General features: G+C 45.1%; 1 protein-coding gene across 1 annotated transcript in view; it reads right to left on the bottom strand.

Annotated features, from left to right (window-relative positions):
* Window positions 1-24596, bottom strand: part of LOC136696655 (leucine-rich repeat-containing G-protein coupled receptor 6) — a 51994-nt gene extending 27398 nt beyond the window's left edge. Inside the window, exons 1-2 of the mRNA XM_066671247.1 lie at window positions 24291-24596; window positions 3145-3216 (exon numbers count right to left, since the gene is read on the bottom strand). Coding sequence (XP_066527344.1) covers window positions 3145-3216; window positions 24291-24472 — 254 coding nt within the window. The 5' untranslated portion in view covers window positions 24473-24596. The remainder of the gene's footprint in view (window positions 1-3144; window positions 3217-24290) is intronic.
* Between the last annotated feature and the right edge of the window lie 2994 nt (window positions 24597-27590).

Here is a 27590-nt window from a genome sequence, read left to right as displayed (position 1 = left end):
ATACAGTTACAGCACCGAAATACTGACGCACACCAGCTACAGCCGTTTACTCCTACATACAGTTACAGCACCGAAATACTGACATGCACCAGCTACAGCCGTTTATTCCTACATACAGTTACAGCACCGAAATACTGACACACACCAGCTACAGCCGTTTACTCCTACATACAGTTACAGCACCGAAATACTGACACGCACCAGCCACAGCTGTTTACTCCTACATACAGTTACAGCACCGAAATACTGACACGCACCAGCTACAGCTGTTTACTCCTACATACAGTTACAGCACCGAAATACTGACACACACCAGCTACAGCCGTTTACTCCTACATACAGTTACAGCACCGAAATACTGACACGCACCAGCTACAGCCGTTTACTCCTACATACAGTTACAGCACTGAAATATTGACACACACCAGCTACAGCCGTTTACTCCTACATACAGTTACAGCACTGAAATACTGACACACAGCAGCTACAGCCGTTTACTCCTACATACAGTTACAGCACCGAAATACTGACACACACAAGCTACAGCTGTTTACTCCTACATACAGTTACAGCACCGAAATACTGACACGCACCAGCTACAGCTGTTTACTCCTACATACAGTTACAGCACCGAAATACTGACACACACCAGCTACAGCTGTTTACTCCTACATACAGTTACAGCACCGAAATACTGACACACACCAGCTACAGCCGTTTACTCCTACATACAGTTACAGCACCGAAATACTGACACACACCAGCTACAGCCGTTTTCTCCTACATACAGTTACAGCACCGAAATACTGACACGCACCAGCTACAGCTGTTTACTCCTACATACAGTTACAGCACTGAAATACTGACACACACCAGCTACAGCCGTTTACTACTACATACAGTTACAGCACTGAAATACTGACACACACCAGCTACAGCCGTTTACTCCTACATACAGTTACAGCACCGAAATACTGACACGCACCAGCTACAGCCGTTTACTCCTACATACAGTTACAGCACCGAAATACTGACACGCACCAGCTACAGCCGTTTACTCCTACATACAGTTACAGCACCGAAATACTGACTCACACCAGCTACAGCCATTTACTCCTACATACAGTTACAGCACCGAAATACTGACACACACCAGCTACAGCCGTTTACTCCTACATACAGTTACAGCACCGAAATACTGACACGCACCAGCTACAGCCGTTTACTCCTACATACAGTTACAGCACCGAAATACTGACTCACACCAGCTACAGCCGTTTACTCCTACATACAGTTACAGCACTGAAATACTGACACGCACCAGCTACAGCAGTTTACTCCTACATATAGTTACAGCGCCGAAATACTGACACACACCAGCTACAGGCGTTTACTCGCACATAGAGACTCTACCGCTTTTCTCTCTTCTGGCTCACCCTGTCTCTTTCTCTCTAATCACTTATTTAATCGTTCATTTTCCTTCACTCCCTCTCTCCTCTCTCTTCTCACTTTCTCCCCATCTCTCTTTCCTCTCTCTCTCTGTTTGTCTCTAAACTGTCTCTGCTTTTTCACTCCACACTGTGTCTCTGTCTCTCTGCGGCTCAGGCTATAAACACAGGGTTAATGTGCAAATACACAAATTACATGAACAAACACACACTCCGCAGATGTGGCGTCTGAGGCTGTGATTAGTGTGTGTGTGTGTGTGTGTGTGTGAGAGAGTGTTTCTTGCTCAGTTAAACTCCACTGTCATTTATTGTCATCTCTCCAGATCAGCTGAACTGGACTCACACCAGAGAACACAGTTCCACAGCTCAACATCCCCATGTTGGGGCGCTATTACACCCCTCTAGCCCATGTTTAGCAGTGGGTATGGTGACCTTAGCTTCATGTGCAGCTGCTCTAAGACAGTGTTATTCTACAAAAGTTAAACACTATATCCTCAAAGGGTGTAGCTTAAACAGCTGAGTTCACTCAGTACAGAGGGGTGTCTCCCAATTTAGGCCATGCATTAAAGGCCATTAGTGAGCGCTGGTATTTCTAATGTAAAAGACAAACTGTTGGACGTACAGGGGCTAACTTACAGATGTGTAAATATATCAGAAATAATGGTAAAAAGAGACTCCTGCCCAAAAACTGCTCTAGTTCACTTCCCTATTACAGCCTTCACTGGCATGGTACGTTAGCTAACTAGCTAACAAATAATAAATATATATGTACATATTTAATCTAATTGAATACTGGTGAACAAAGGGTGCTGCACACTGAGTCATGGTGAATACACAGTGGATACTGGTGTGGTTTCATGGGTCTGAAGCTTATTTAGCATACATGACTTAACAGTTAGCAAGGTAGCATTCTCGCTATTATCAATAGTCACACACTTTACAGTGTACAGTGTATGTTGTGTCTGATGTGTACAGATGTTCTGTCTGATGTGTACAGATGTCTTGTCTGATGTGTACAGATGTTCTGTCTGATGTGTACAGATGTCTTGTCTGATGTGTACAGATATTCTGTCTGATGTGTACAGATGTTCTGTCTGATGTGTACAGATATTCTGTCTGATGTGTACAGCTGTCTTGTCTGATGTGTACAGATGTTCTGTCTGATGTGTACAGATATTCTGTCTGATGTGTACAGATGTCTTGTCTGATGTGTACAGATTTTCTGCCTGATGTGTACAGATGTCCTGTCCGATGTGTACAGATGTTGTGTCCGATGTGTACAGATGTTCTGTCCGATGTGTACAGATGTCTTGTCCGATGTGGAGAGATGTTGTGTCTGATGTGTACAGATGTTGTGTCTGATGTGTACAGATGTCTTGTCCGATGTGTACAGATGTTCTGTCCCATTTGTTCAGATGTTGTGCCTGATGTGTATAGATGTCTTGTCCGATGTGTACATATGTACTGTCCCATGTGTTCAGATGTTCTGCCTGATGTGTATAGATGTTCTGTCTGATGTATACAGATGTTGTGCCTGATGTGTATAGATGTCTTGTCCGATGTGTACATATGTACTGTCCCATGTGTTCAGATGTTGTGCCTGATGTGTACAGATGTTCTGTCTGATGTGTACAGATGTTCTGTCTGATGTAATGGCTGTGATAAATGTAAATCTCAGCTCTTCTCTGGTACTTACAGCTCAGAGAGCAAAGTCAGGTTCTTGAAGGCATTGGGTTGGATCTCACTGATGTTGTTCATGCTCAGATCTCTGTAAGAACACACACAAGAGAAATATTTAGAACCACAGATAACCCTCTACCCTTATCAGAACCATCACAGAACCACAGACAACGTTCTACATACTCCATACTTCAATTATAACCACAGAGAATCACTCTCCCTCCCAACCCCACATTTCTCTCTTCTGCTTTCTCTCTTCCAACTTTCTCTCTCTCTTTCTTTCTGTCTCTCTGTGTATTTCTCTCACTCCCCCCTTTTTCCCATCCTCTCTCTCTCTCTCTCTCTCTCTGATATTGATGGTGTAATTAGGTGCAATCTGATGTAATCAGTTCTGCTGCAGCCCTGGCTCTGGTTCTGATCCGTAATGACACAATCAGAACGTGCTGTAGTTTTTATTATTTCTCTCGGAGTCCTCTTCCTGTTTCATTAATCACAGTGCGGTCTGAGTCTGGAGAACTGATCCGGTATCTGGGTTCTATCAGCATCCAATCACGGCCCTGTTCTGACCAGTCCAGAACCTGCAGGTTGACCCGGATCTGAGAGAATCAGGCTGAAAGAACTTCCTCTTAACTGGGTCAGAGCCGTGCCGCTACAACATCTGAACCCTAAAACTAACACTAGTCCTAGCCCTGAGCCCTAATCCTAACCCTATACGAGGCTGAAGTTAGATTTTGAAAAACAGGTCTCACTCCTGGTTTTCTTTGTTTAAAACACACACACCACAGACTTTACACCTTAAATCCACTCACATACTTCTGTATTTTACAGAGTCACTGAGACTAAAGCGGAATAAACCAACTGTTAAAGGGGGAGTGGCAAAAAAGGTGAATAAGGCGATCCTCGGAGAGAATACAAAGTGATTCCAAACATTTGAACAGCGTTATAACTGCATTAATGCTTTTAAAAGTTTTTGAAGTGTTGCATTTAGATGGTGCGCGCGTGTGTGTGTGTGTGTGTGTGAGAGAGAGAGAGAGAGAGGGGGAGATACCAAACAGCTTCATTACTTCATGGTGTTCTTCCCAGGGGGTCCACAATGAACGGATCAGAGCCCAGACCACCAGCTTAACAGGACACACACACACACACACACACATGCTTTCTCTCTCCATCACAGATCCTCAGTACCAGAAAACTATGGAGACTCCAAACCTCACCACAGCACTTTATGCTTTTTGTTTCCATTAAATTTATCACCTGTTTTTTTAAATAAGTTGTTTTCATCACAAAAGACTCATAAATAATCAGAAACGCACTGTTCCCGCAGGTTAAAGTCCATTTATGGACCGTTCTCTATTGTTTCTTGGTAAACACTTCTCAAGCTGTCTCCTCTAAACTTGTGTTTAATTATTTCTCACTTGTGGCTCAACAGCTGCAACCTGAGGAGCGGCTCCTAATCATCTCCAGCTGAGAAAGGAGAACTGGACTCAGTCTCGAGCCACGAACGAAGCAGATTTATGAATTCTGTGGTTCACATTCATCACAACCTTCAGAAAAAAAAAAACAGAATCAAAACCACAAAGACACAAAGTTCACATAAAAACCTTAAACTACATTTTTCCAGAGAGAGAGAGAGAGAATGCTGTGAATCCATATTTATCGTTTTAGTTCCATCTGTGCTGTTTTAATTTGGTGAAATTACAGCTTTATTTTCTCAGACAAACAAGAAACATCTTCATCAGAAAAAGTCTCCACAGCAGCACCAACACCCCACACACACTCACTGCTCTCCAACACTCATCACTGTCCTCCAACACTCATCACTGTCCTCCAACACTCATCACCACCCTCCAACACTCATCACCACACTCCAACACTCATCACCTCTCCCCAACACAAATCACCACCCTCCAACACTCATCACCGCCCCCAACACTCATCACCACACTCCAACACTCATCACCACACTCCAACACTCATCACCGCTCTCCAAAACTCATCACCTCTCTCCAACACTCATCACTGTCCTCCAACACTCATCACCACCCTCCAACACTCATCACCTCTCCCCAACACTCATCACCGCCCCCCAACACTCATCACCACACTCCAACACTCATCACCTCTCCCCAACACTCATCACCTCTCTCCAACACTCATCACTGTCCTCCAACACTCATCACCACCCTCCAACACACATCACCACACTCCAACACTCATCACCTCTCCCCAACATTCATCACCACCCTCCAACACTCATCACCGCCCTCCAACGCTCATCACCACACTCCAACACTCATCATCTCTCCCCAACACTCATCACCGCTCTCCAACACTCATCACCTCTCTCCAACACTCATCACTGTCCTCCAACACTCATCACCACCCTCCAACGCTCATCACCACACTCCAACACTCATCACCTCTCCCCAACATTTATCACCACCCTCCAACACTCATCACCTCTCTCCAACACTCATCACCTCTCCCCAACACTCATCACCACCCTCCAACACTCATCACCGCCCCCCAACACTCATCACCACACTCCAACACTCATCACTGCTCTCCAACATTCATCACGGCTCTCCAACACTCATCACAACTCTCCAACACTCAACACCGCTCCCCAACACTCATTATAGCTCCCCAACACTCATCACCGCCCTCCAACACTCATCACCGATCTCCAACACTCATCACCGATCTCCAACACTCATCACCGCTCTCCAATGCTCATCACCGATCTCCGACACTCATCACCGATCTCCAACACTCATCACCGCCCTCCTCCACTCATCACCGCCCTCCAACACTCATCACCACTGTCCAACACCCATCACCGCTCTCCAACACTCATCACCATCCTCAAACACTCATTACCGATCTCCAACACTCATCACCGCCCTACAACACTCATCACCACTCTCCAACACTCATCACCGATCTCCGACACTCATCACCGATCTCCGACGCTCATCACCGATCTCCAACACTCATTACCGATCTCCAACACTCATCACCGCCCTCCAACACTCATCACCATCCTCAAACACTCATTACCGATCTCCAACATTCATCACCGATCTCCAACGCTCACCAAAGCTCACTGGTCTCACTGCATGGCTAGGCTCAGCTCTTCCACTAACATAGTAAGCTGTTAATGCATACGCATGCCTACAGCGTAGAGTGTGTGTTTCTGTGATGTGACGTATAGGTGGTACTTGGGGGTGCTGGTTTGATAATAAGTTGTACATGTTCTAAAAAAATTGCTTTAGAGTTTATGGTGATTTTAACCGTTAATGTTTTTTTTATATTTTCTCTTTCTGAAGATTTGAAAAGCTGCAGCATTTTCCGTTTCTTTTGTTTTCTGAAGTTTTAGCGCATTTTTCCTGCAGTCTTTCAGATCTGAGTATATTTTCCTGGGGTTGTCCTCTGCTGGGCTCCTGGTTGAGTCACTGCTATCACATTACTGTGAAGCCCTGAGAGGAAACACAACGAGAGAAAAGAGCGGAAACTTTAGCTTTGTGAAGAACTGAAAGAGTTTGAAGGAAAAAAAGCTGCATTCACACTTTGCCCTGAAGAATGTTTCAGAAGAATAAAGGAGAGGAAGTGGCTGGAGAGAGATGAATAGATCATCATCCTGTTTGGGGGAAGTTGATACAGTCGCCATGGAGAGAAACTTCAGGCTCTTTTTGGGTGAAATAAAGTGTGGAGGAAGCAAAGGATCATCATTAACCTCCATTCACTGCCTTTCGGTTTCATTTACCTCCATTCATTGCTGTTCAGTTCCATTAATCTCCATTCACTTCCATTCAGTTCCATTCAGTTCCATTTACCTCCATTCACTTCCATTGACCCTTGATTCACTTCCATTCACTGCTGTTCAGTTCCATTAATCTCCATTCACTTCCATTTACTTCCATTTACTTCCATTCACTGCTGTTCAGTTCCATTGACCCCCATTCACTTTCATTCAGTTCCACTGACCTCCATTCACTGCAATCTGTCTCCATTTACCTCAATCGTTCTGTCATTTAAAAGGTTCATTCCAACCGAGTCATTGAAAATCACTTTAAAAATATACATTATTATTATTATTATTATTATTATTATTGTTATTACTTATTTTTTTATTATAAACCTCCATTCCCTGTCACTCTGTCCCTGTATCAGAATTTAAAACTTTTCACTTATTTAGTAGCTCTCAAACACTTCAAACACACACACACACACACACACACACTCGTACTCAGTGAGATAAGAACTTTGTGAGGATTTTATTTTGTTGAGAAGTGACTCAGTCCATTGATGAAAGAAAGTTCATTCATCTTCAGCTCTGGAACAATCTGAACTCTGTTGGCACACGTCCTGTTTCTCTCTCTCTCTCTCTCTCTCTCTCTCTCTCTCTCTCTCTCTCTCTCTCTCTCTCAGAGACCTTGCTCCGGTCAGGAACGCCGTTCTTTAATGTCCTTGTTCTCAGTGGAGACCACCCTGGAGATGATGGGAGGATGTGACTCAAACAAAGGAGAGATAAAGATAAAGACGAGTATCTCACAGAGACACTTTCAAGAGAGGTGAATACATACGGGCTCTCACAATAGACTCTAACACACACACACACACACACACACACACACACACACACACACACACAGGTGGTGACCTTCACGGTCACTCGTTCCAAATATCTGTCATTAATCAGGAGTGTGGTCCTCTTTACCTCAGGTCTCTACTCTCCTGGGTGGACTTTACACTCCATGCTGGAACATTGCTGTGAGGGTTTGATGGTGCTCAGCCTTCACATAACAATCATTGAGGGTCAGGTGCTCATGTTGAGGATTAGTTCTGGATCACACACACTACACCAGCTCTTCCCAAATGGATCTCCTCTGAGAACACAGTTCCACAGCTCCACAGTTCCACAGCTCCACAGTTCCACAGTTCCACAGCTCCACGTCCCAGTGCTGAGGGGCTTTACACTCGTCTGGGGGACTCTTGGCCTTGACTTCAGCACTTCATTCTTATTTGATTTCAGATGCAAATGGATATTTCAGCATTAAAAACAGAGGCCCATTTAAGGTGGAATGTAAATATTCCACCTTAAATGTGGTAACAGATAGCTGTCGAATAAGAAGCAAAAGTATTTCTTTGATGTTAAATAATTACTGTTCTGAGAGAGTGAGAGAGAGACAGAGAAAGAGGATCCTCTGGAGACTGAATGGAGGGATAAACTGTGACAAAAAGGAAAGAGAGAAACAGGTGGAAAGAAAAGAGGGAGATTGTTTGCCTTTTCCTGCGGCTCTGAAAAGAACAGATTAACCTTACACTCCTCTCTCACAATAAACAGGAAGAAGAAGAGAAGAGGAGAGGCGTTTCCCTGCTTCTGTTTAAAAACAGCTCTCTCCTAATGACTCTCTCTCTCTTTCTCTCTCTCTCTCTCTCACACACACACACACACACACACCCTCTCTCCTCACTGTGAGAGCGGGACAGATCACTGATCACATTCTATTCTTTCTTTCTCTTTGTTTTTCCTTTCTTTATTCATGTGTTTACAGGCTGGTGTTAAACTGAATGCCATGGCGACCAGCCTTTACATTTTACAATTAATAATAACAATATCAATAATAATAATAATAATAATTACTATATTTCAGTTTCTAAAGTTCTTAAATGTACTCTTCTCTTTCTCTTCTCTTTATCCATTCTCTCTTTTTCTCTGACCTCTCTCTCTCTCTCTCTCTCTCTCTCTCTCTCTCTATGATGAAGATATACAGAGGGGTTTATCCCTCCATTTTCCACACATTCCTCCACATCTCTCCTCCGTCTCTGTTTTCTTTAAGTGTGTTTTCTCTTGTTCTTTACTTCCCTCTCACTGCGTTCTGTATAAACTCCCTTTCTCTCCTCCTCCAAACTCTAATCCCTCTCTCTTTCTCTCCTTCTCCAGACCCTAATCCCTCTCTCTTTCCCTTTCTGCAGACGGTGGTGCCTGCTGTCTTTGATGGTCTGAGGGATTTAAGGTGGAATTAAGTGTCATTAACGTTGACCCGTTTATCACCTGCTCAGTGGCAAACACATCCAGGGATGGGGGGAGGAGTGGAGGAATGAAGGGATGAGGGGAGGGATGGAGAGATGAGTGGAGGGATGGAGAGATGAGTGGAGGGATGGAGGAATGAGGGGAGGGATGGAAGGATGAGGGGAGGGATGGAGGGATGAGGGGAGGGATGGAAGGATGAGTGGAGGAATGGAGGAATGAGGGGAGGGATGGAAGGATGAGTGGAGGGATGGAGGGGTGAGGGGAGGGATGGAGGGATGAGTGGAGGAATGAGGAGAGGGATGGAGGGATGAGTGGAGGAATGGAGGGATGAGTGGAGGGATGGAGGAATGAGGGGAGGGATGGAAGGATGAGGGGAGGGATGGAAGGATGAGTGGAGGAATGGAGGGATGAGGGGAGGGATAGAAGGATGAGTGGAGGGATGAGGAGAGGGATGAGTGGGGGGATGGAGGGATGAGTGGAGGAATGAGGAGAGGGATGGGGATGAATGGAGGGATGAGGGGAGGGATGGAGGGAGGAGTGGAGGAATGGATGAATATATGTAATAATTAGTCAAAAATTAATAAATGAATGGATTAATGTGTGAATGGATGGGTGATAGATGAGTGAAACGGTGAATATGTAAATGAATGAGCAAGTGAAGATGAATGGGTGGATAAAAGGCTGATAAAGGAAACACTATGCTGCTCTAACCCTGTCATTTGAGTGAAAGCATGAATTTAAAGGGATGCTCTGGAGCAGCTACACATGAGCATAAAGTCTCCACCCCCAGTGCCAAGAGTCCGCCAGAGGGGGATGGAGCCTCCCTGCATTTGGCTGTGAAGCCAGGGAACTGTGTTCTCCATCCAATCCCTGTTGGTTGATGCAGCGGGGTTTCATACCCCTCTGGCAACCCTTGGCATTGGGGGTGGAAACCTTATGCTCATGTGTAGCTGCTCCAGAGCAGTAGCCGAGCTCAGGAGAGTCCGTGTCAGGTCTAAGGCTTTTCTCCTGGGGCCGAGGCGATGAGGCGAAGCTCACAGGAGGAACACTGGAACGCTGTGATGTATTTATTGATGCGGCTCTGAGCTCCGGAGCCAGAAGCGCTGCAAGTACAGACTGGACACTTCAAAGAGAAATAAGACCACGCCCACTTCCTGTCAGCTCGTATCTCTCCTGAGATCTCGCAGCAGAGCGGCCGGCTATTCTCCTGTAACGAGAAGGGGAAGTATTCACCACCTCCTTTGTGGCCCTCCCCCTCCCCCATCTCTGGGTTATTGTTGTTACTGAGAGCCCCCCTGGGCCAGTGCACCTTTAAAGGTGGGGCAGGTTAAACCGCAGTCTACACAGGTGTAGAGTCCTGAGTCCCGACACTCACCACTTTTACACCAAAAGATCTCTGGTTCTTGAATCACTCTGTTCAGGATCTGCCCAGTGACGCTGGGTTCCTTCACGGCTGCGTCGGAATCAACTCCAGAGCCGGAGATAAAGGGATAGAGTCAGGACAGAGTCATGGTTAATCCACTGTTTACAGTGCAGTCAGATTAGAGTGAGACATGATGCACATGTGGAAATGATGCAGTGTTACTGAGTGTTTCAGAGCCGTCTTCTGAGCTCCAGAACAGAGAGAGAGTGACGCCGCCCCGAGTCACGCTGTACACAGCCCAGAAACACTCACACATAGCATTTTCCTGTTATAATTTCCTTTAAATTATCCTCCAATCTTTACCCAGAACCCCACAGATGACGATAGAGCACTCTGTAAATAACCCGTCCAGCTCCACTCCGCCATAACGCTTCATTTCAGGATCTGAGCTCTTTCTGGAGCTTCTTTATCCCGACTCGCTCTCGGACGGCGTCACGGTTCCTGCTGAAGAACCCGCTGTGAACAAACTTTTCTGGTCCACGATGCCAATTTACATTGGTGGAAACGGAACTGTTCCAAGTTCTGTTCATCAATGGGACGTCCTCAGAACATCCAGCGTCTCTCAGTCCAGGAGCTAAACGTGGACCATTCTCTCTTTGGTCTTTTTGGAATAAAAAGCTGGAGCACATCATATGATGGATATTGATGTTGGAGTGGGCTCCCTGGTTCTATTAACAGTTTTTGAGTAATTTCATACACATCTGACAAAGAAGTCCCAGGATTTGTACAGTGTGTAGTAAATATAGCTCACCATCCATAGACCTGTTACAACTGATATATCGTCCCAGAAATAACTACATTATTATTGTCATTTTAAGACCATCTCATGTAACTGATGTAAAAATAATAAAGCAGTATAATAATGCGTTTACACTCCGTTAAAGAAACATGAGGCAGCAGGTGTACCTACCACTGTTTTAAAACAAATCCACAAAACTGCTCCAGAACAAAGCACACAGAGAAAATAGAGAACAGAGCAGAGCGAGCAGCTAAAACACTGGAGATACTTATTCGAATGTAAATATACACACAGTAAACACAGCGGACAACACTGAGGTGAGCAACAAGGACATATCCAGATATCGTACGATAAATCAATAATGTAATTATCGCGAAAAGCCTAAATATTCATAAATGTGTATGTGATGTTCATGTCTAACCAGCCTTAACACTAGCCACAACCACAGACCCAGGGAGAACACACCTCTAGATGTAGTTGTGGGATTGTATTGTGTGGTCAGTGACTGTCCTCTAAAGGAAGTCTAAAGATACTTTTCCACAGCATTTTATCTACTCCATTCTACTCGTCTGTTCCACTCCTCCACCAGGTGAATCAGGTCCTGGTTCTGGTTCTGGAAGCGGGTTCTTGTTTAGTGGCTGTTCTCTCGTGGTTCAGAGCGAGTCGAGTAGGGACTAAACCGTGGCGTGTAAACCTTGCAGAGCGCTGATCGTCCAGAGAGAGTCGTCACTCTACGCCACGCAACGCAGACGACCAGCACCAACTGTCCATCTGTAAAATCTCCAGCTGCAGCAGAGATCACGTTTGTTTTTATCCGACTCACGACGGCAGCTCGTAAAATGACGCCGTGGTCTTTTGAAGAGGTTCAAACGCTCCTTGGATCGGTGGCCGACGAAAGAATCCAGCGAGAGCTGGACGCTGCAACAAGGAAGGAACAAACTCTACTAATCTGTCTGAACTGATGACGGAGCTGTGTTCAGTCCCAAACAACAACAACACGCCGATACACCATGAGTAAACACCGCTTAACGTTACCACCACCGTTGTTGTGGTTTCCAAAGACCACTGTTCCTGTGAGAGACGGGGTTAGAGATGACACCACATACATTATGAGGTGGGGGAGGGGGGTGTGGATGGGTCGGTGGAAGTGGAAAACCCACCGGGGACAAAACAGGGCAGAGTCCAGTAGAAACCAGTAGAGTCCAGTAGAGACCAGTAGAGTCCAGTACAGACCAGTAGAGTCCAGTAGAAACCAATAGAGACCAGTAGAGTCCAGTACAGACCAGTAGAGTCCACGCAGCTAAAAACACCATTGTGTGTGATGGTGGTGGTCTTGCATTGCATGGGCACTCACTTTACCTCGGATTCTTGTGACTCCTCCCCCAGGCTTTTGGTGTTAATTATGTGCTGCTGAGGGCTATACTGAGTTTGTAACGTCTGTTTGTGATTTGCCTGCCCCATAAAGAGAATTTGTCCAATAAGTTCTATGTTGTCCTTGCCTTCCTCAATGCAGACCACCCCCCAGTGCTTGGGTAAACGCTGCTCTGAGGGGAGGTCTGTCTCTGTTTCGGACAGTTGTTGCACGTTGTGTGACGTTGCCTTGGTCCGAACCCAAAGTCACTGCACATGGAAATCATTTATGATTACTGTAATTACTGAAGCCCAAACACACACTGCACTCTCTCAATATGGAACAGCATTTGAGAAAGCTGCCCACGCGCTTGACACGACCCACCCCACACCCCCCAGCACAGACACACTTCATGCTCAGGTCCAGAAGCCCTCCATTAACACTGATGAAGTGTGGGTGGTCAGATACAATGAAAAACAGCTCCGTGCAGTACCTTTGGGACGAGCTGGAATGGTGTTTGTGATCCAAAGCTAATCATCCACCACCAGCACCTGACCTCACTAATGTTTACATGGCTGAATGCCATCAAATCCTCACAGCTATGTTCCAACATCTAGTGTAAATCCACTGCAGAAGAGTAGAGAACGTTACACACACTCCTAAATAATGCCATTCAGTTCAGTCAACCACTTTCAAACAATCACTCACTGCCAATCACATTCAGCCAGTCACATTCAGGTAATCACCTGCCAATCACTCACAGCCAATCACCTGCCAATCACTCACTGCCAATCACATTCAGCCAGTCACTCAGAGCTAATCACATTCAGCCAGTCGCCTGCCAATCACTCACAGCTAATCACCTGCCAATCACTCACAGCAATCAAATTCAGCCAATCACTCTCTACTATCTACTCCTGGCCCCGCCCTCCTGTGTGTACCCCTCTAGCATGGTGTGTGTGAAGTGTGTGTTCTGTTGTGTTTAGAGACAGATTCAGTGCGTAATCAATTACCAATAAAACGAGAAAAAACCTAGACAATCGGCCGACATCAACTTAAAGAATGAAAAGAACAAATCATGGGTTTTATTCAGAGAGAGAGAGAGACAGAGAGAGAGAGAGTAGTGAATGAGAACAAGAGAATGAAACAAAGGAAGACGGAGACACAGACAGAGAGAAAACAAGAGTGACAGGTAGAGCAAGAGAATGAGAGAGACAGAGGTAGAGAGCAAACAGAAAGAGAGTGGGGGGAGAAAGAGGGGGGGGGGGGTTGGCTGCTGTTTGTGGTCTAGTGGTGTGTGGGTGGTCCACACTCATTTGCAGAAGCATAATTGGACTTGTTGTGGTTTCCTCTACCGACCAGACCATCACCACAGAGAGAGACAGAGAGAGAGAGAGAGAGAGAGAGAGAGAGAGAGAGAGAGAGAGACAGAGAGAGAGAGAGAGAGACAGAGAGAGAGAGAGAGAGAGAGAGAGAGAGAGAGAGAGAGAGAGAGAGAGAGACACTCACACATAGAGGGAGAGTCACAGAGAGAGTGTGAGAGAGAGACACCCACACACACACAGAAACACACAGAGAGGGAGAGACAGAGAGAGAAAGAGAGAGAGAGAGACAGAGACAGACAGAGAGAGACACACAGAAAGAGAGAGAGATAGAGAGAGACAGAGAGTGAGAGAGAGAGAGAGGCACAGAGACACACACACACAGAGAAAGACAGAGACAGACTGAGAGAAAAAGAGAGAGCGAGAGAGAGACACACAGAGACACACACACAGAAAGAGAGAGAGAGAGAGAGAGAGAGAGAGACAGAGAGTGAGAGAGAGAGAGAGAGAGCGAAAGAGAGAGAGAGAGAGAGAGAGAGAGAGAGAGAGAGAGACAGACAGAGAGAAAGAGAGAGCGAGAGAGAGAGAGAGAGAGAGAGAGAGAGAGAGAGAGAGAGAGACAGACAGAGAGAAAGAGAGAGCGAGAGAGAGAGAGAGAGAGAGAGAGAGAGAGAGAGAGAGAGAGAGAGAGAGAGAGAGAAATCCTCTTGCACTGGACTGTGGAGCAGTGGAACTGTGTTCTCTTGATAGAGTTCCTCTGGGATGAGCTGGAGTGGCATTCATAATCCAAAACTAACCCCAGTGCTCTCACGGTTGAATGCAATCAAAACCTCACAGAAAGTGGCTGCAAAATGATCTAGTGTCAAATCATGGCAGAATATTAAAGACTGTTTCTACAGTAAAGAAGAACACACTCCTGATTAATGCCCTTCAGCTCACACCACAGGAAAATTCAGCTGTAAAAAACATTTCTCCATATTGTCACTGCTTTTCCACCTTAAAGTCTAGTCAGTGTTTCATTTATATCTGTGTAGTGTGTTCTTAATGTAAATATATACTTCCTCCTTATATCTCTATAGGTTCTCTTTTTTATCTTTGTAGTTCCACCTTTACACCTATGTAGTGTCTACTTTATAACTGTGTAGTTCCACCTTAAAATCTATTCATTTCCTTCTTACTATTTCTATCTCATCAATGTCATCTTTAATGTAGTTCCACCTTATATTTCGTCAATATTTCTGTATTGTCTCCTGGAAGACACTGATGTCAAATGGGGGGGGCACTGTTGTGAATGTCAATTATCATTAATATCTCTGTAGTGTCTCAATATCTCTGTATTTCCACCTTAAAACATATTTAATGAATCCTTAATAACCCTGTAGTGTTTGTGTAATATCTCTCCAGTTCCACCTTAAGAGATGTGTATCTTAATTAATTCTGTAGTGTCTCCTGGACGACATCGAGATCAGATGGAGAAAGAGTGGAGACTGTAGCTTGTGTCGCCTGCTGCTCAGATGTTTCCCCTGTGTCTCCTGATGAGTTTGAGTGGAGGTCTCAGTGACGTCTCACCCTGGGCTCAGTGCTGAGATAATAACACTACTGTTTATCTGCAGTCGAAGAGCTGCACCATATCTCCCCAGCGCTCAGAGACCTCTCAGGTTTGATGCTGGACAGAAATGTCTAACGTCCACTTTTTATCTGATGCTGTTTCTCAGAAGGAGCGGTAGGAGAATCTCCATTAAGTCTCCTGAGACGTCAGTGAGACCTTTGAGTGATGACATGCTCCTGTGTGTGTGTGTGCAGAGAGGGCTAAGTCTGATCTCTTTAACAGTGGAACGCTGTTCTCTGATCTTTCCTCAAAGGCACCGTAAATGTCCGCACTCCAGACTCAGATCCTCCGATCCTCCGAGGGCGTGTTCCGCGGATGTTTTTGATGTCGGCGGAGAGTTCAGCATGTGAGGACACGCAGGACGTTTCCTCATTAAAGCGTCCCTCCGAGGCTTGGAGGACGAACGCGGGTCTTCAAATCTTCCCTGGAATCTGATCAAGGAAAATTTCCTCTGCTCCACTTGCTTTCCACTTTCCACAAATAGATTTACTCATTCAGTACTCTTACTCTCTCAGTATTCTTACTGTACTCTCTGAGTATGCATTCAGTACTCAAATGGTACTCTCTAAGTACTCATACGGTACTCTCTCAGTACTCATTCATTACTCTTATGCTACTCTCTCAGTACTCATACGGTACGCTCTCAGTACTCATATGGTACTCTTCCAGTACTCATTCGGGTACTCTATGGTACTCCATCGGTACTCATCCAGTACTCTTACAGTAATCTTCCAGTACTCTTTCAGTAATCTCTCAGTACCTCTTACGATACTCTCTCAGTACTCATCCCGTTCTCCTATTATACTCTGTCAGTACTCTTGCGGTACTCTCTCGGTACTCATTCAGCACTCTTACAGTACTCGCTCAGTGCTCATTCAGTACTCTTACAGTGCTCTCTCAGTATTCTTACAGTACTCTCTCTGTGCTCATTCAGTACTCCTATGGTACTCTCTCAGTACTCATTCAGTACTCTCACTGTACTCTCTCGGTACTCATTCAGTACTCCTACGGTACTCTCTCAGTACTCATTCAGTACTCTTGCGGTACTCTCTCGGTACTCATTCAGTGCTCTTGCAGCACTCTGTCAGCACTCTTACGGTACTCTCTCAGTACTCATTCAGCACTCTTACGGTACTCTCTCAGTACTCGTTCAGTACTCTCTCAGTACTTATTCGGTACTCTATTTCACATTCAGCCTCAAACTCAATCTCAGATTTGGACCCAGTCTTAGACTCAGACTCAGATGTGCTGGGAAAAGAGTTGAATTTTACAGAATTTCTTAGAAAACACTTCCAGCGAGCCCAGCCCTTCATCAATAGACTCAGTCTGTGAGTAAACCACAGTGACCGCTTTGTCACTGTGTGTGTTTAGAGTATTGGAGCACATGTAGCATTCGCACTGGTCAAACAAACTGTGTCAAACGTGCCCAGGCCCACGCAGAACATGATCTGACCCGACTATCAGATGTATGCAGCAGGTCTGAGCTGAACGCACCTGTAGCCAGGGGGCGCTGTGTATATCGGACTCAGCTGAGCAGGGAAACAGAACTGGTGAAAGTTCCAATGATATTTAGAGAAACAGAACAGAAACCTGCACTAGTCCAGAACACAGGACCTTCTGTTTACTTTCTCACCCCCTGGCTCCATCAGGTCTGACCAATCAGAAGCGAGAACACTATCACGTGGTTTGAGGTGGCACTTTTTAGTGCACTTGGATTTTTCCCTGTGTGCAAAACAACCAAACCAAGATTAGACACTTCTGAACTGATCCATACCAGAACAAGCCAACTACGGGTGTGAAAACCCAGTCAGACCCAGTTTCAGACTCAGACGCAGACTCATGATTAAACTCGGACCCAGGTTAGCTCTCAGACTCAGACTGAGTCACCCAAAAAAAGAGGCTCCAGTTCTGTTTTGTTTCCATTCTGTTCTCACACTGTTTTATTTCCAAAGCTTTGGTTCAAAATCTGATTAATGTTGGGTTCTGATTCAGTTCTGCTGATTCTATTTCGTTCTGCTTCTGTTCAGTGTTCGGTTCTGGTTCAGGTTCTGTTTAAGTGCTATATCTGGTTCTGTTTCTATTCTGGTGCTGTTTAAAGTTGCGGTTCTGTTTCTGTTCTGGTTGTGTTTAAGGACGAGTTAGAGATGCCTCGCTCTGCGGTAGGTCCGGTTTATTTATCCTGAACAGAGTCCGAATATTTTTGGGTCGACTTCACAGGCACTAATTGCTCTCGTTTGACTGTTGGGTAACAGGGAAAAGGAAATGAACAATTACTCCCCTGTTTGTTTGAGTGTGTGTGTGTGTGTGTGTGTGTGTGTGTGTGTGCATGTATTTTCCACTACGAGGGATCCTCAAACCTCAGTTCCAAAATGAGTTGGGACACTGTGAAACGCATCTTAAACATAAATCAGTGGTTTATTAATATGGTTTATATATAAATGATATTAAATATATATCAACAATAATTCCATCTAATTGTAATGCTTATGTCATAGCGTTGGGACAGGAGACAATAAAGACACTAACAGACCCAATCCCTCACAGTACCTTTTTGTGTTGTTCTGTGAAGTAGGAGGGGCCAAGGCCATCCGTTTTCAAGCTGTGTCACAACCGCACACTCAGTACTGATTCTAAATAGTGTGTAGTATATAATACATTAATCATTTCTAATGATTGGAACATTTTTCTGGCTCTGTTCCAAATAGTGCTCTACTCCCTTCATAGTGCCCTTGATGTGTTTGTGAAACTGAAACACAGATTTAAAAAAATAACTTTGTTGCATCATTAAAAGGCACATATTATGAATCCCTTGTTCGGTGCATGTTCACATTAAACTAGGGATCCAGAACCCACCAACCCACACACTGTGAAACAGGACCCTGGTCTGCGTGCGTCTGCCCAAATGAGAAAACACGGGATAAAACGAGCTGTTCTGAAACAACGAGCGCGGAGAAATAAGAGCACTGAATAAAAGTGGAGAAGAAAGAGAACAGAGTGAAAACGGCTAAAAACCAGAGCTTCTGCTCCTCGCTCCTCACTGCTGTGCGCTCGGGGTCGGGGTGAACAGCGAGCGGCTCATTATCATTTAAAGGAACAGGTGCTGAAAGCGGGCGTTCTGAACAGGGGCTGTTTACACAGGGGGAGAACACTGCTGTGGGGCTCGTGGGGTTTGGACCAGTTGTGTAACTGCACTGGACCTTCATATTCACTGCATTTTATTCCCTGATTTTCAAACACAGAGGTTTCTCCAGAGTGCCTGAATCTGCTGATATCATGTGAAATAGAGGGTCAAACACCTGCTGGACTCTTCTCTGGAGCAGGTTCTGGGAAAGAGTTGATCCTCGACCTTCCATCCCTCACTCAGAGAGGATCAAAACTTTCCAAGGCGCTGCTTTTACTCAAAACAGATACAAAGGAAGTCTTCTGTCTGTTTTCTGTGGCCCTTTCCTCTGGGTTTGAGCACGCTTTCTGAACGCTTGCAGATGCAGATGAATCTGAGCAGCACCTCTGGAAACCTGGGAGGCAGTGAAACCCATAGCTCCAGCCTCACTCTCAGGTGCACTCTGTGAGAGCCTGTGCTGGATTGCCTCCTCGACTCACGCGTGTTTGTTGTTGTCTGAAATGTTAGACTGAGCTGCGCCCTCTAGTGGTTGTATTGCATAAAATTCACCCAAATATAAAGGACGCACAAAGCGTGTGGGCACTGAGGTTTGCACCCTTTTTCATGTATGAACGTGACGGGAATATAGAGAGTCCTGGGGGAACTGCTGTCCTCACAGCTGAATGTTCACATTCAGAAGCTCTGCATCTTTTAAGGTGGCACACTGTGTTTGAGCACGAAGGGATTGTAGCTTGTGTTTATTCACTGTTTGAATTCCCACAGAAACTCATGTGTAACTCGAGCTGTTTAGTTTTGTAGCACTTTCCCTCTGCGTTTACTTTCATGTAGTTAGGGCTCTCCTGAATTTAGAGTCAGTTCCACCTTAAGTAATGTAACTGTAACAGCAGAAATAAGTCAGTGTGACCCCCCTATGGAGCAGGAATAGAGCAACATCCTCATCTCTCTTTATACTTTTTAACATTCAGAGTCTCTCCAGTGTTCAAAAGCCTCCAGATGGTGTTTCTCATTGAGCAACGCACAGAGAGAACCAATGAGCCATTTCTGGCCTAGACCCTTAGTTTTTTCCCTATTTACAGAGCCAGGGCTGCGTAAAATCACTGGACATTTTCTCAACGTGCAGATAGACTGGAGAGCAGTAAACGCTGAGGAAGCATCCACTGAATTTTATAAAAATGTTGTTTTTTTTAATAAAACCATGAACATTACATTATAATTTTAAATAACACTTTTTAATTGGCTAAAGTGCCAAAGCTTATAAAAGCTAGAGAAATGTCTTTTCCTGTTTTCTGTCTTTGGATGGAAAAGGAATGAGGTCTGAATGCTGGTGAGTGATAAATTCTCCAAAGTACGAAACCCATGATGGGAATTGCTTGGGAGATGTAAGAAAATTAGCCCATGTCTCTTTAGAATTGGAATGACAACCTACAATCTACGACAAACATCAAATATTGAGTTGTGTTCGGTAACTCCTGTCACACACGTACACACTGAAACCAGTTTGTTCACACACTGGGAACTGGGTTTGTAAACGAGAGTGTGTTTATATTATTCCTTTAAGAATATGGCAGTGTTTGGGACAGTATTCCTGGTCGCTGTGTTAGAGACGGTGGTGAACGTGGAAGACAGTGACGAACACAGTTATGAGTGTGCGCTGAATCACCGCGATTAAAGATTTAAAACTGAAACACTACTAAATCCCTGGCTTCAGAACTCGTCCAAAATCAATACCTCCATCATCGACGCGGTTTAACGGCAGAACTGTGGAGATTAAACAGAGAGAACAGCAGAGCACTGAGGATTTAACACTGAACACTCAGAGCAGAAGACTTTAGATGAACTCATACACTCAATCTCAACGTCTCTGACCTTTGGGAACTGTTGGGTTTGGTGTTTGTGTTATCCTTCATTTCACACCTTTTACTGTGTTCTCAGGAAAAATCCTACTGACCTTCTTCACTGTATGTTCACATCGATGTGTGCCCACCAACCCACACACTGTGAAACAAGACCCCAGTCAGTTCTCTGTGCGCTGCCTGAGTCAGAAACACAGGATAAAACGAGTCGTTCTGATTCTACTCCACTTCTGACGTCAAGTGCAGAGACTTTAGAATGGCCCCGCCCCCTCGTCTGAGTCTGTCCAATCACAGCGCTGGACCCATGTTTATGTGAGAGCGCAAAGATGAGGTTAAATGCAGCAAAACAGACACAATGAGCGCGGAGAAATAAGAGCACTGAGTAAAAACTGAGAAGAAAGAGAACAGAGTGAAAACGGCTAAAAACCAGAGCTTCCTCGCTCCTCACTGCTGTGCGCTCGGGGTCGGGGTGAACAGCGAGCGGCTCATTATCATTTAAAGGAACAGGTGCTGAAAGCGGGCGTTCTGAACAGGGGCTGTTTACACAGGGGGAGAACACTGCTGTGGGGCTCGTGGGGTTTGGACCAAAGCAGGTCACAGAACTGTGTTCCACTGTGGAGAACTGTGTACGAGCAACACACCGTTACAGCACAGAGAGAATCAGAGAACACAAGCGAAATCATACAGAAATAGTGTATGCACACCAATCAAATCAAACTAATATGTATTTATATAGAGCTTTTTACAATTGATGTCACAAGGCAGCTTCACAGAACTGGTATCAGAACAGATAATGTGGATAAGAAAGCCCCATGGGAGCAGCCGTAGACGACAGTGGCAGAAAAGCTCCCTCGAGGCCGGAGCAACCGAGACTCACAAGCGGGACCCATCCTCCTCTGATCACCGCTGATAGACATTTACATACTCTTAATCCGACCATAAAAACAATGAATGTGATAGTTTCTAAATGATAAAGTCATAGATGAAGCTTTATGGAAATCTGTGAATGCGTGAGAACGACTGATTGAGTTATTACTGAAAGTGGAGAACGTTTCAGGACGCTTCAGAGAGGCAACTGGACACGAACAGGTGCCCTTAGGCTCTAAAACACATTCCACAGAGAGAGAGAGAGAGAGAGAGAGAGAGAGAGAGAGAGAGAAATGGGAGAGGGAAGAGAAAGAGTAGTGAGAGAGGGGGTGGGGGACAGAGACAGACAGAAAGAGAGAGAGAGGGAGAAAGGGGAGAGGAAAAAGAAAGAGTAGTAAGAGCAGATTGGGGGAGAGAGAGAGAGGGGGGGGAGAATGAAGAGAAAGATAGTAAGAGTGAGACAGGGAGGGAGAGAAAAGTAGTGGGACACGGGTTAGAAACACAGAGAGAAATAGAGGGGGAGTTTGAGAGAGAAAGAAAGAGAGGGAGAGAGATGGAGAGGAAGAGAGAGGGGAACGGAAAAAATAAAGGGGCGGTGGGAGCAGGACAGGACAGGAGAGAGAGAGAGAGAGAGAGAGAGAGAGAGAGAGAGAGAGAGAGAGAGAGAGAGGGGTGATAAATCACTAAAGAAACTCGTAATCAAAATCAACTCCAAAAGCACAGCCAAACTTCTGTCTTCGGTCTTCCGCTTGGTTCCAGGAGCCCCAGAGGACACCGAACTCTGTGGATGCTCAAATACTTCAGGTAAAATGTTGTAGTGTTTGTGCACATCCACCTGTGCACATTACACCATCTGTTTACACTTTACACCACCTCTACATCACTGATCATCCATCACACAGTGGAGACACTGTGAGCAACAGGTGTACTCTTAATCTGTTTGAGTAGAACAGTCTGTACGCTCACTATTGTTCACAACAGCTCACTACAGCCCTCTACAATTCACTACTGTTTTGTACCATTCACTATTGTTCACTACAACTCACTACAGCACTCTACGACTATTACTACTTGCTACAACACATTACTGCTCACTACCATTTACAGCTGCTCACTCCAATCTATTGTTGCTCATTACTACTACCCAGTACCACTGACTACAGTTCACTACCACTCACTATTGCCCACTACAACACACTACAGCCCTCTACAACTCACTACCTTTCATAATTGCACACTGCCACTTACTACTGCCCACTACAACTACTACTTCATTAACAACTGCTCACTCCAAATCCATTATTGCTCACTACCACTCACTACTCCTCAATAATGATCACTAATATTCACTTATACTCACCAGTTATTAATCACTACTAACTAGCACTCATTAACATTTACTTTACTCATTCCCATACTCTGTCATGCTTACAAATATACACTACCACCCACTAGTGCTCAGTAATGTTCACCATGTATTACTTACTACTGCTCACTGCCACTCACTACTGCTAACCTCAAAAGCTAGCTGTTATTTACTTCCACCCTCTTCTACTACTTATCAGTACTGTTTAGTACTATTAAATACTAATCACTTCCCCCACTACTGTTAAGTACACACTACTGCTACCTACCACTCAAATGCTAATACTAACTAAGATTTACTACCATTCATTACAGCTAGCTACTCCTACTACTCACTACTACTACTCACTACCACTCTGATCTACATCTGATTACTGCTGACTTCTACTAATTACTGCAAACCACTCCTCACTACTGATAAATATAAACTTTCATTATTGTGTGTTTGGGTGTATTTACTGTGGGGGATAATCACTGTCTTTACTGTCCAGTCCAAGTGTCCGGCCCTCCCTCTCCCCCTCCCTCTCCCTCTCCCCCTCCCCCTCTGCACCTCCCTCCCCCCGTCAGTGGGGCTCAGTATCACGTCACGTGCTGAGAGTGTTTTTCTGGGAGTTTTACGAGGAACACGAGTCTCCTGCATCAGCTTCTACAACATTCTGCACTTAGCAGCTAGCGCTTAGCATTCTGACCTCACATAGGTCCAGCTGACACCAGGAAACTTAATACCACACACACATACACACACACACACACACACACACACACAGTCATATACTCACCCACAGAAAAACATGCACATACACACATACTACTAACAAAGATACAGATATACTACTTTTTATATAAAATATATATATATTTCTTAATGTCTCCTTAATATCTCTGTAGTGTCTCCTGGACAACACTGAGGTCAAATGGAGAGACAGCAGAGACTATAGCTTGGGTCTCCAACCACTCAGATATTTCTCTCAAGAGAATGAGTCCAGAAATGTCTTGTGTCTCCTCTTGAGTGTAGTTCTCAGTTGTGTCTCATGCTGGGCTCAGTGCTGAGATAATGACACTCCTGTTTATCTCCAGCTGAAAAACTACAACATTTTTCTCACCAGAGCTCAGAACCTGCTCAGGTTTGACACTGGACACAAGCATCTCACGGCTCCTTTTTATCTAAAGATGTCTCCCTGATGGAACCTAGGAGAAACTCACTTGATACTTCTGAGACCTCAGTGAGCACCTGTCGTCTCATCCATACTCTAAACACAGACTGAGAACCAGCACTGCCTTCAGGTTCTGCTGAGAACAGCCTCTCTCAGAACCAGAGGAAGAAACCCAGAGAGAACCAAAACTCAAAATGAGAACTTCCCTCAGAACAAAAGAAACACCCACTGAGAAGAACCAAAAAAGGAGAACCTCCCATAGAATGAGAGGAACCAAGGCTCAGAAGGAGAACACACACTCGGTCAGCGGTGGGTACTCACAGGTATGATGTGAAGGGGCTGATGTTGAGGGGAACCGTGGAGAGTCCAAGTTCAGAACAGTCCACCATCGCCAGGAAGCCATCCTCCACACAGGAACACTTCGCAGAACACAGGTCCCCGGAACACACACCACCAGAACACACTCTCATACACACACACACCAGCAGGAGCAGCACCAACATGACAGCAATCTCACACACACACGCAAACACACTGGCACCTACGCACACTCACCACACACCCACCGCAACACAGTGACCACAAAATAAACACATACACACACACAACCACACCAACCATAAACACACACTGATTACAACACGCTAAACACTCACACACACAAAACACTACAAGCCACTGTCCACTACACACACTGTTCCCAACAATACACCTACAGACACTGACCACAACACACACACACACTCACTACACACCACCCATACAAAACATACACACAAGAAAAGAGTGTGTCCAAGTGTCTCAGAGTGTGTCCCAAGTCTCTGTGTAAAATCAGTCCTCTCTGAATCTCTCTTCATTCACTGTGTGTCACTAAAGAAACCCAGAGGAGAAGAACTGACTCTCTCTCTCTCTCTCTCTCTCTCTCTCTCTCTCTTTCTCTCTCACTCTCTCCCATCTCCATCTCACTTAGTAGCTCAGAAGATATTCACCTATTGTAGTGGAAGTGTACTTGTCTGTCCTGATTGGCTGGAGTTCTGAGGGTGGGTGGAGCTTAGACACACCCCCTTCCCCCCCTCTCTCTCCTGCAGATGGGCCAGAGGAAAGAGGAGATCAGACTTCTTTACAACTGTCTACAACTCACTACTGCACATAAAATCTCCGTACTGCAATGAAAACAGCTCACTACTTCTCACTAGAGCACAAATCACCTCACTACAATTCACCACTGCATGCCTTCAGCACCTCACAACACACTAAAGCTCCTCAGTACAACTTACCACTGCACATTAGAGCAGCTCTGCACTCACTAATGAAAATTACAGCACCTCAGTACTCACTACTAGGGTTGGGCGGTACAACAGTAATAAAAAATGTTATGCAATATGTGGATGGTGTCTCAAAATTTCAAAATTATGACGTGTGTGTCAAATTTCTGTTCTGTGTCTTTAAGAACAAGGCCAGAGTTCATTCATGTGCATTTAAAAGAGCCACAGGGAGGGGGCGCTGTGCTCACTTACTGATAGGTGATGTCACACTCTGAAAACAGGTGGGGGATAAAACACAAGCCCAGTCGCCTACCGAAGTGTGAGTTTAGAGCCCGAGTTTGGGTTAAAAGAGAGAGGAATGAAGCTGAAAACAGAGAAAATAGTCAGAAGAGCCTTCACTCAATTTTGTGCTGACAGCTATGAGGCTTTGTCTCTAAATGTGTGGGATTTGAGCCTCATTTCGCTGGAAAATCTGCAGTTGTGTACTAAACCACAAATGTCTGTTAGCGCCAGCTGTGCTTCTAAACAAAGTAGAACTGTCTTATTTCACTTATTTTACAACTTTTCTGTTCCTCCAGCACTAGTTGCTGAAATCTGCTGTCTCTCAGAAACATCAGTGTGCACTCCCAGGCTGTGCTGAACTGAACTGCACAGCGCCGAAAACCCTTCACTCCACCCACACTCACAGTTTGAGGCTCACACAGCCCAACAGTGAACCCCTCACCCCCACACTAATACTGTATGGCATGACAATGTTTTGAAATGGTATGAAATATTAGGATATCACCCATCCCTACTCACTACTATACACTACTGCACACTAAAGTACTTCACTACTCAATACTGCACAGTGCACTACAACTCATTGCTGCATACTACAGCAGCTTATTACTCACTACAACTTCTCACTGTACATTACAGATTCTCACTACTCACTACAACTCACTATTGAAGCTTACACAGCGTACTACTGTACCTCACTACTCACTAAAACACATCGCTGCACACTACAGGACATCACTACTCACCACAACTCACTACTGCACCCTACAGCACCTTAATACTCACTGTATCTCACTACTGCATATTACACAGCACACTACAACACCAACCTGCTTACTACAACTCACTACTGCACACTACAGCACCTTACTATTCACTACAACTCACTACTATCTCTATTCACTACTACTCACTATAAATATCTCATTACTAGAACCACTGTACACCATAGCACCTTACTATTTTCTTACACCTTACTATTGCAACTTACTCCTGCACAATACCAGTAGAGTACACCTCATAAATCACAATTTCACACTGCAGTTCACTACTACTCACTGCTCCTCACTGAGGATCTAATACAGATCATTAACTGCAGTCTGATTCCAAACTGAATCCCTTTCATTCATTAACATTCCACTGTGGAACATGTATCTGTAGAGTCTTTGTTATTAACCACACACACACACACACACACACACACACACACTCACTCACTCACTCACTCTCATACTTACACCCATTCATTCTTACACCCACTCACACAATTCATGCCCACACTCACACATTTATATACATCCTCTGTCTCTCTCACACACATATCACCAAATCATTAAAATGACCTTGCATCTACGCTCATTGTCCATTCTCTCAGCTCCACTGACCACACAGTAGTTCTACAGTTACAGATTGCTCCATCTGTTGCTCTGCATACTTTCTTAGCCCCATTTCCCCCTGTTCCTCAGCGCTCAGAACACCCACAGAGCAGGTGTGATGTGGTGGTGGATCATTCTCAGAGCTGCAGTGACACTGACGTGGTGGTGGTGTGTTAGTGTGTGTTGTGCTGGTATGTAGAGTGGATCAGACACAGCAGTGCTGCTGGTGTTTTTAAACCCCTCAGTGTCTGGACCGAGAACAGTCCACCGACCAAAAACATCCAGCCGACAGCGTCCTGTGTCACTGATGAAGGACCAGAGGACGAGCGACACACACTGTGCAGCGACAGATGAGCTACTGTCTCTGACTCTACATCTACAAGGTGGACCAACGAGGGAGGAGTGTCTCACAGAGTGGACAGAGAGTGGACACAGGGTTTAAAAACTCCAGCAGCACTGCTGTGTCTGATCCACTCTACACCAGCACAACACACACTACAGTGCCCAGCAAGAAAATATATTATGGCTGAACTCAAACATCCCAAGTTCTAGAAAGTGAGAAGATGCTTGCTATAGCGGTTACTAAACAATACATCGTTTATGGCAAACAGGATGAGGAAATGTCTGAATGTCCTGCAGTCCCAGTGGCTCCTGTGCTGGGTGAAACAGCTTCACCAGCGCTGGACACCAGTCCTCCC

Source organism: Hoplias malabaricus, chromosome 5, assembly GCF_029633855.1.
Source record: "Hoplias malabaricus isolate fHopMal1 chromosome 5, fHopMal1.hap1, whole genome shotgun sequence".
Lineage (NCBI taxonomy): Eukaryota > Metazoa > Chordata > Actinopteri > Characiformes > Erythrinidae > Hoplias > Hoplias malabaricus.
The sequence above is the reverse complement of the archived record's forward strand: the minus strand, read 5'-3'. Positions and strand labels throughout refer to the sequence as shown.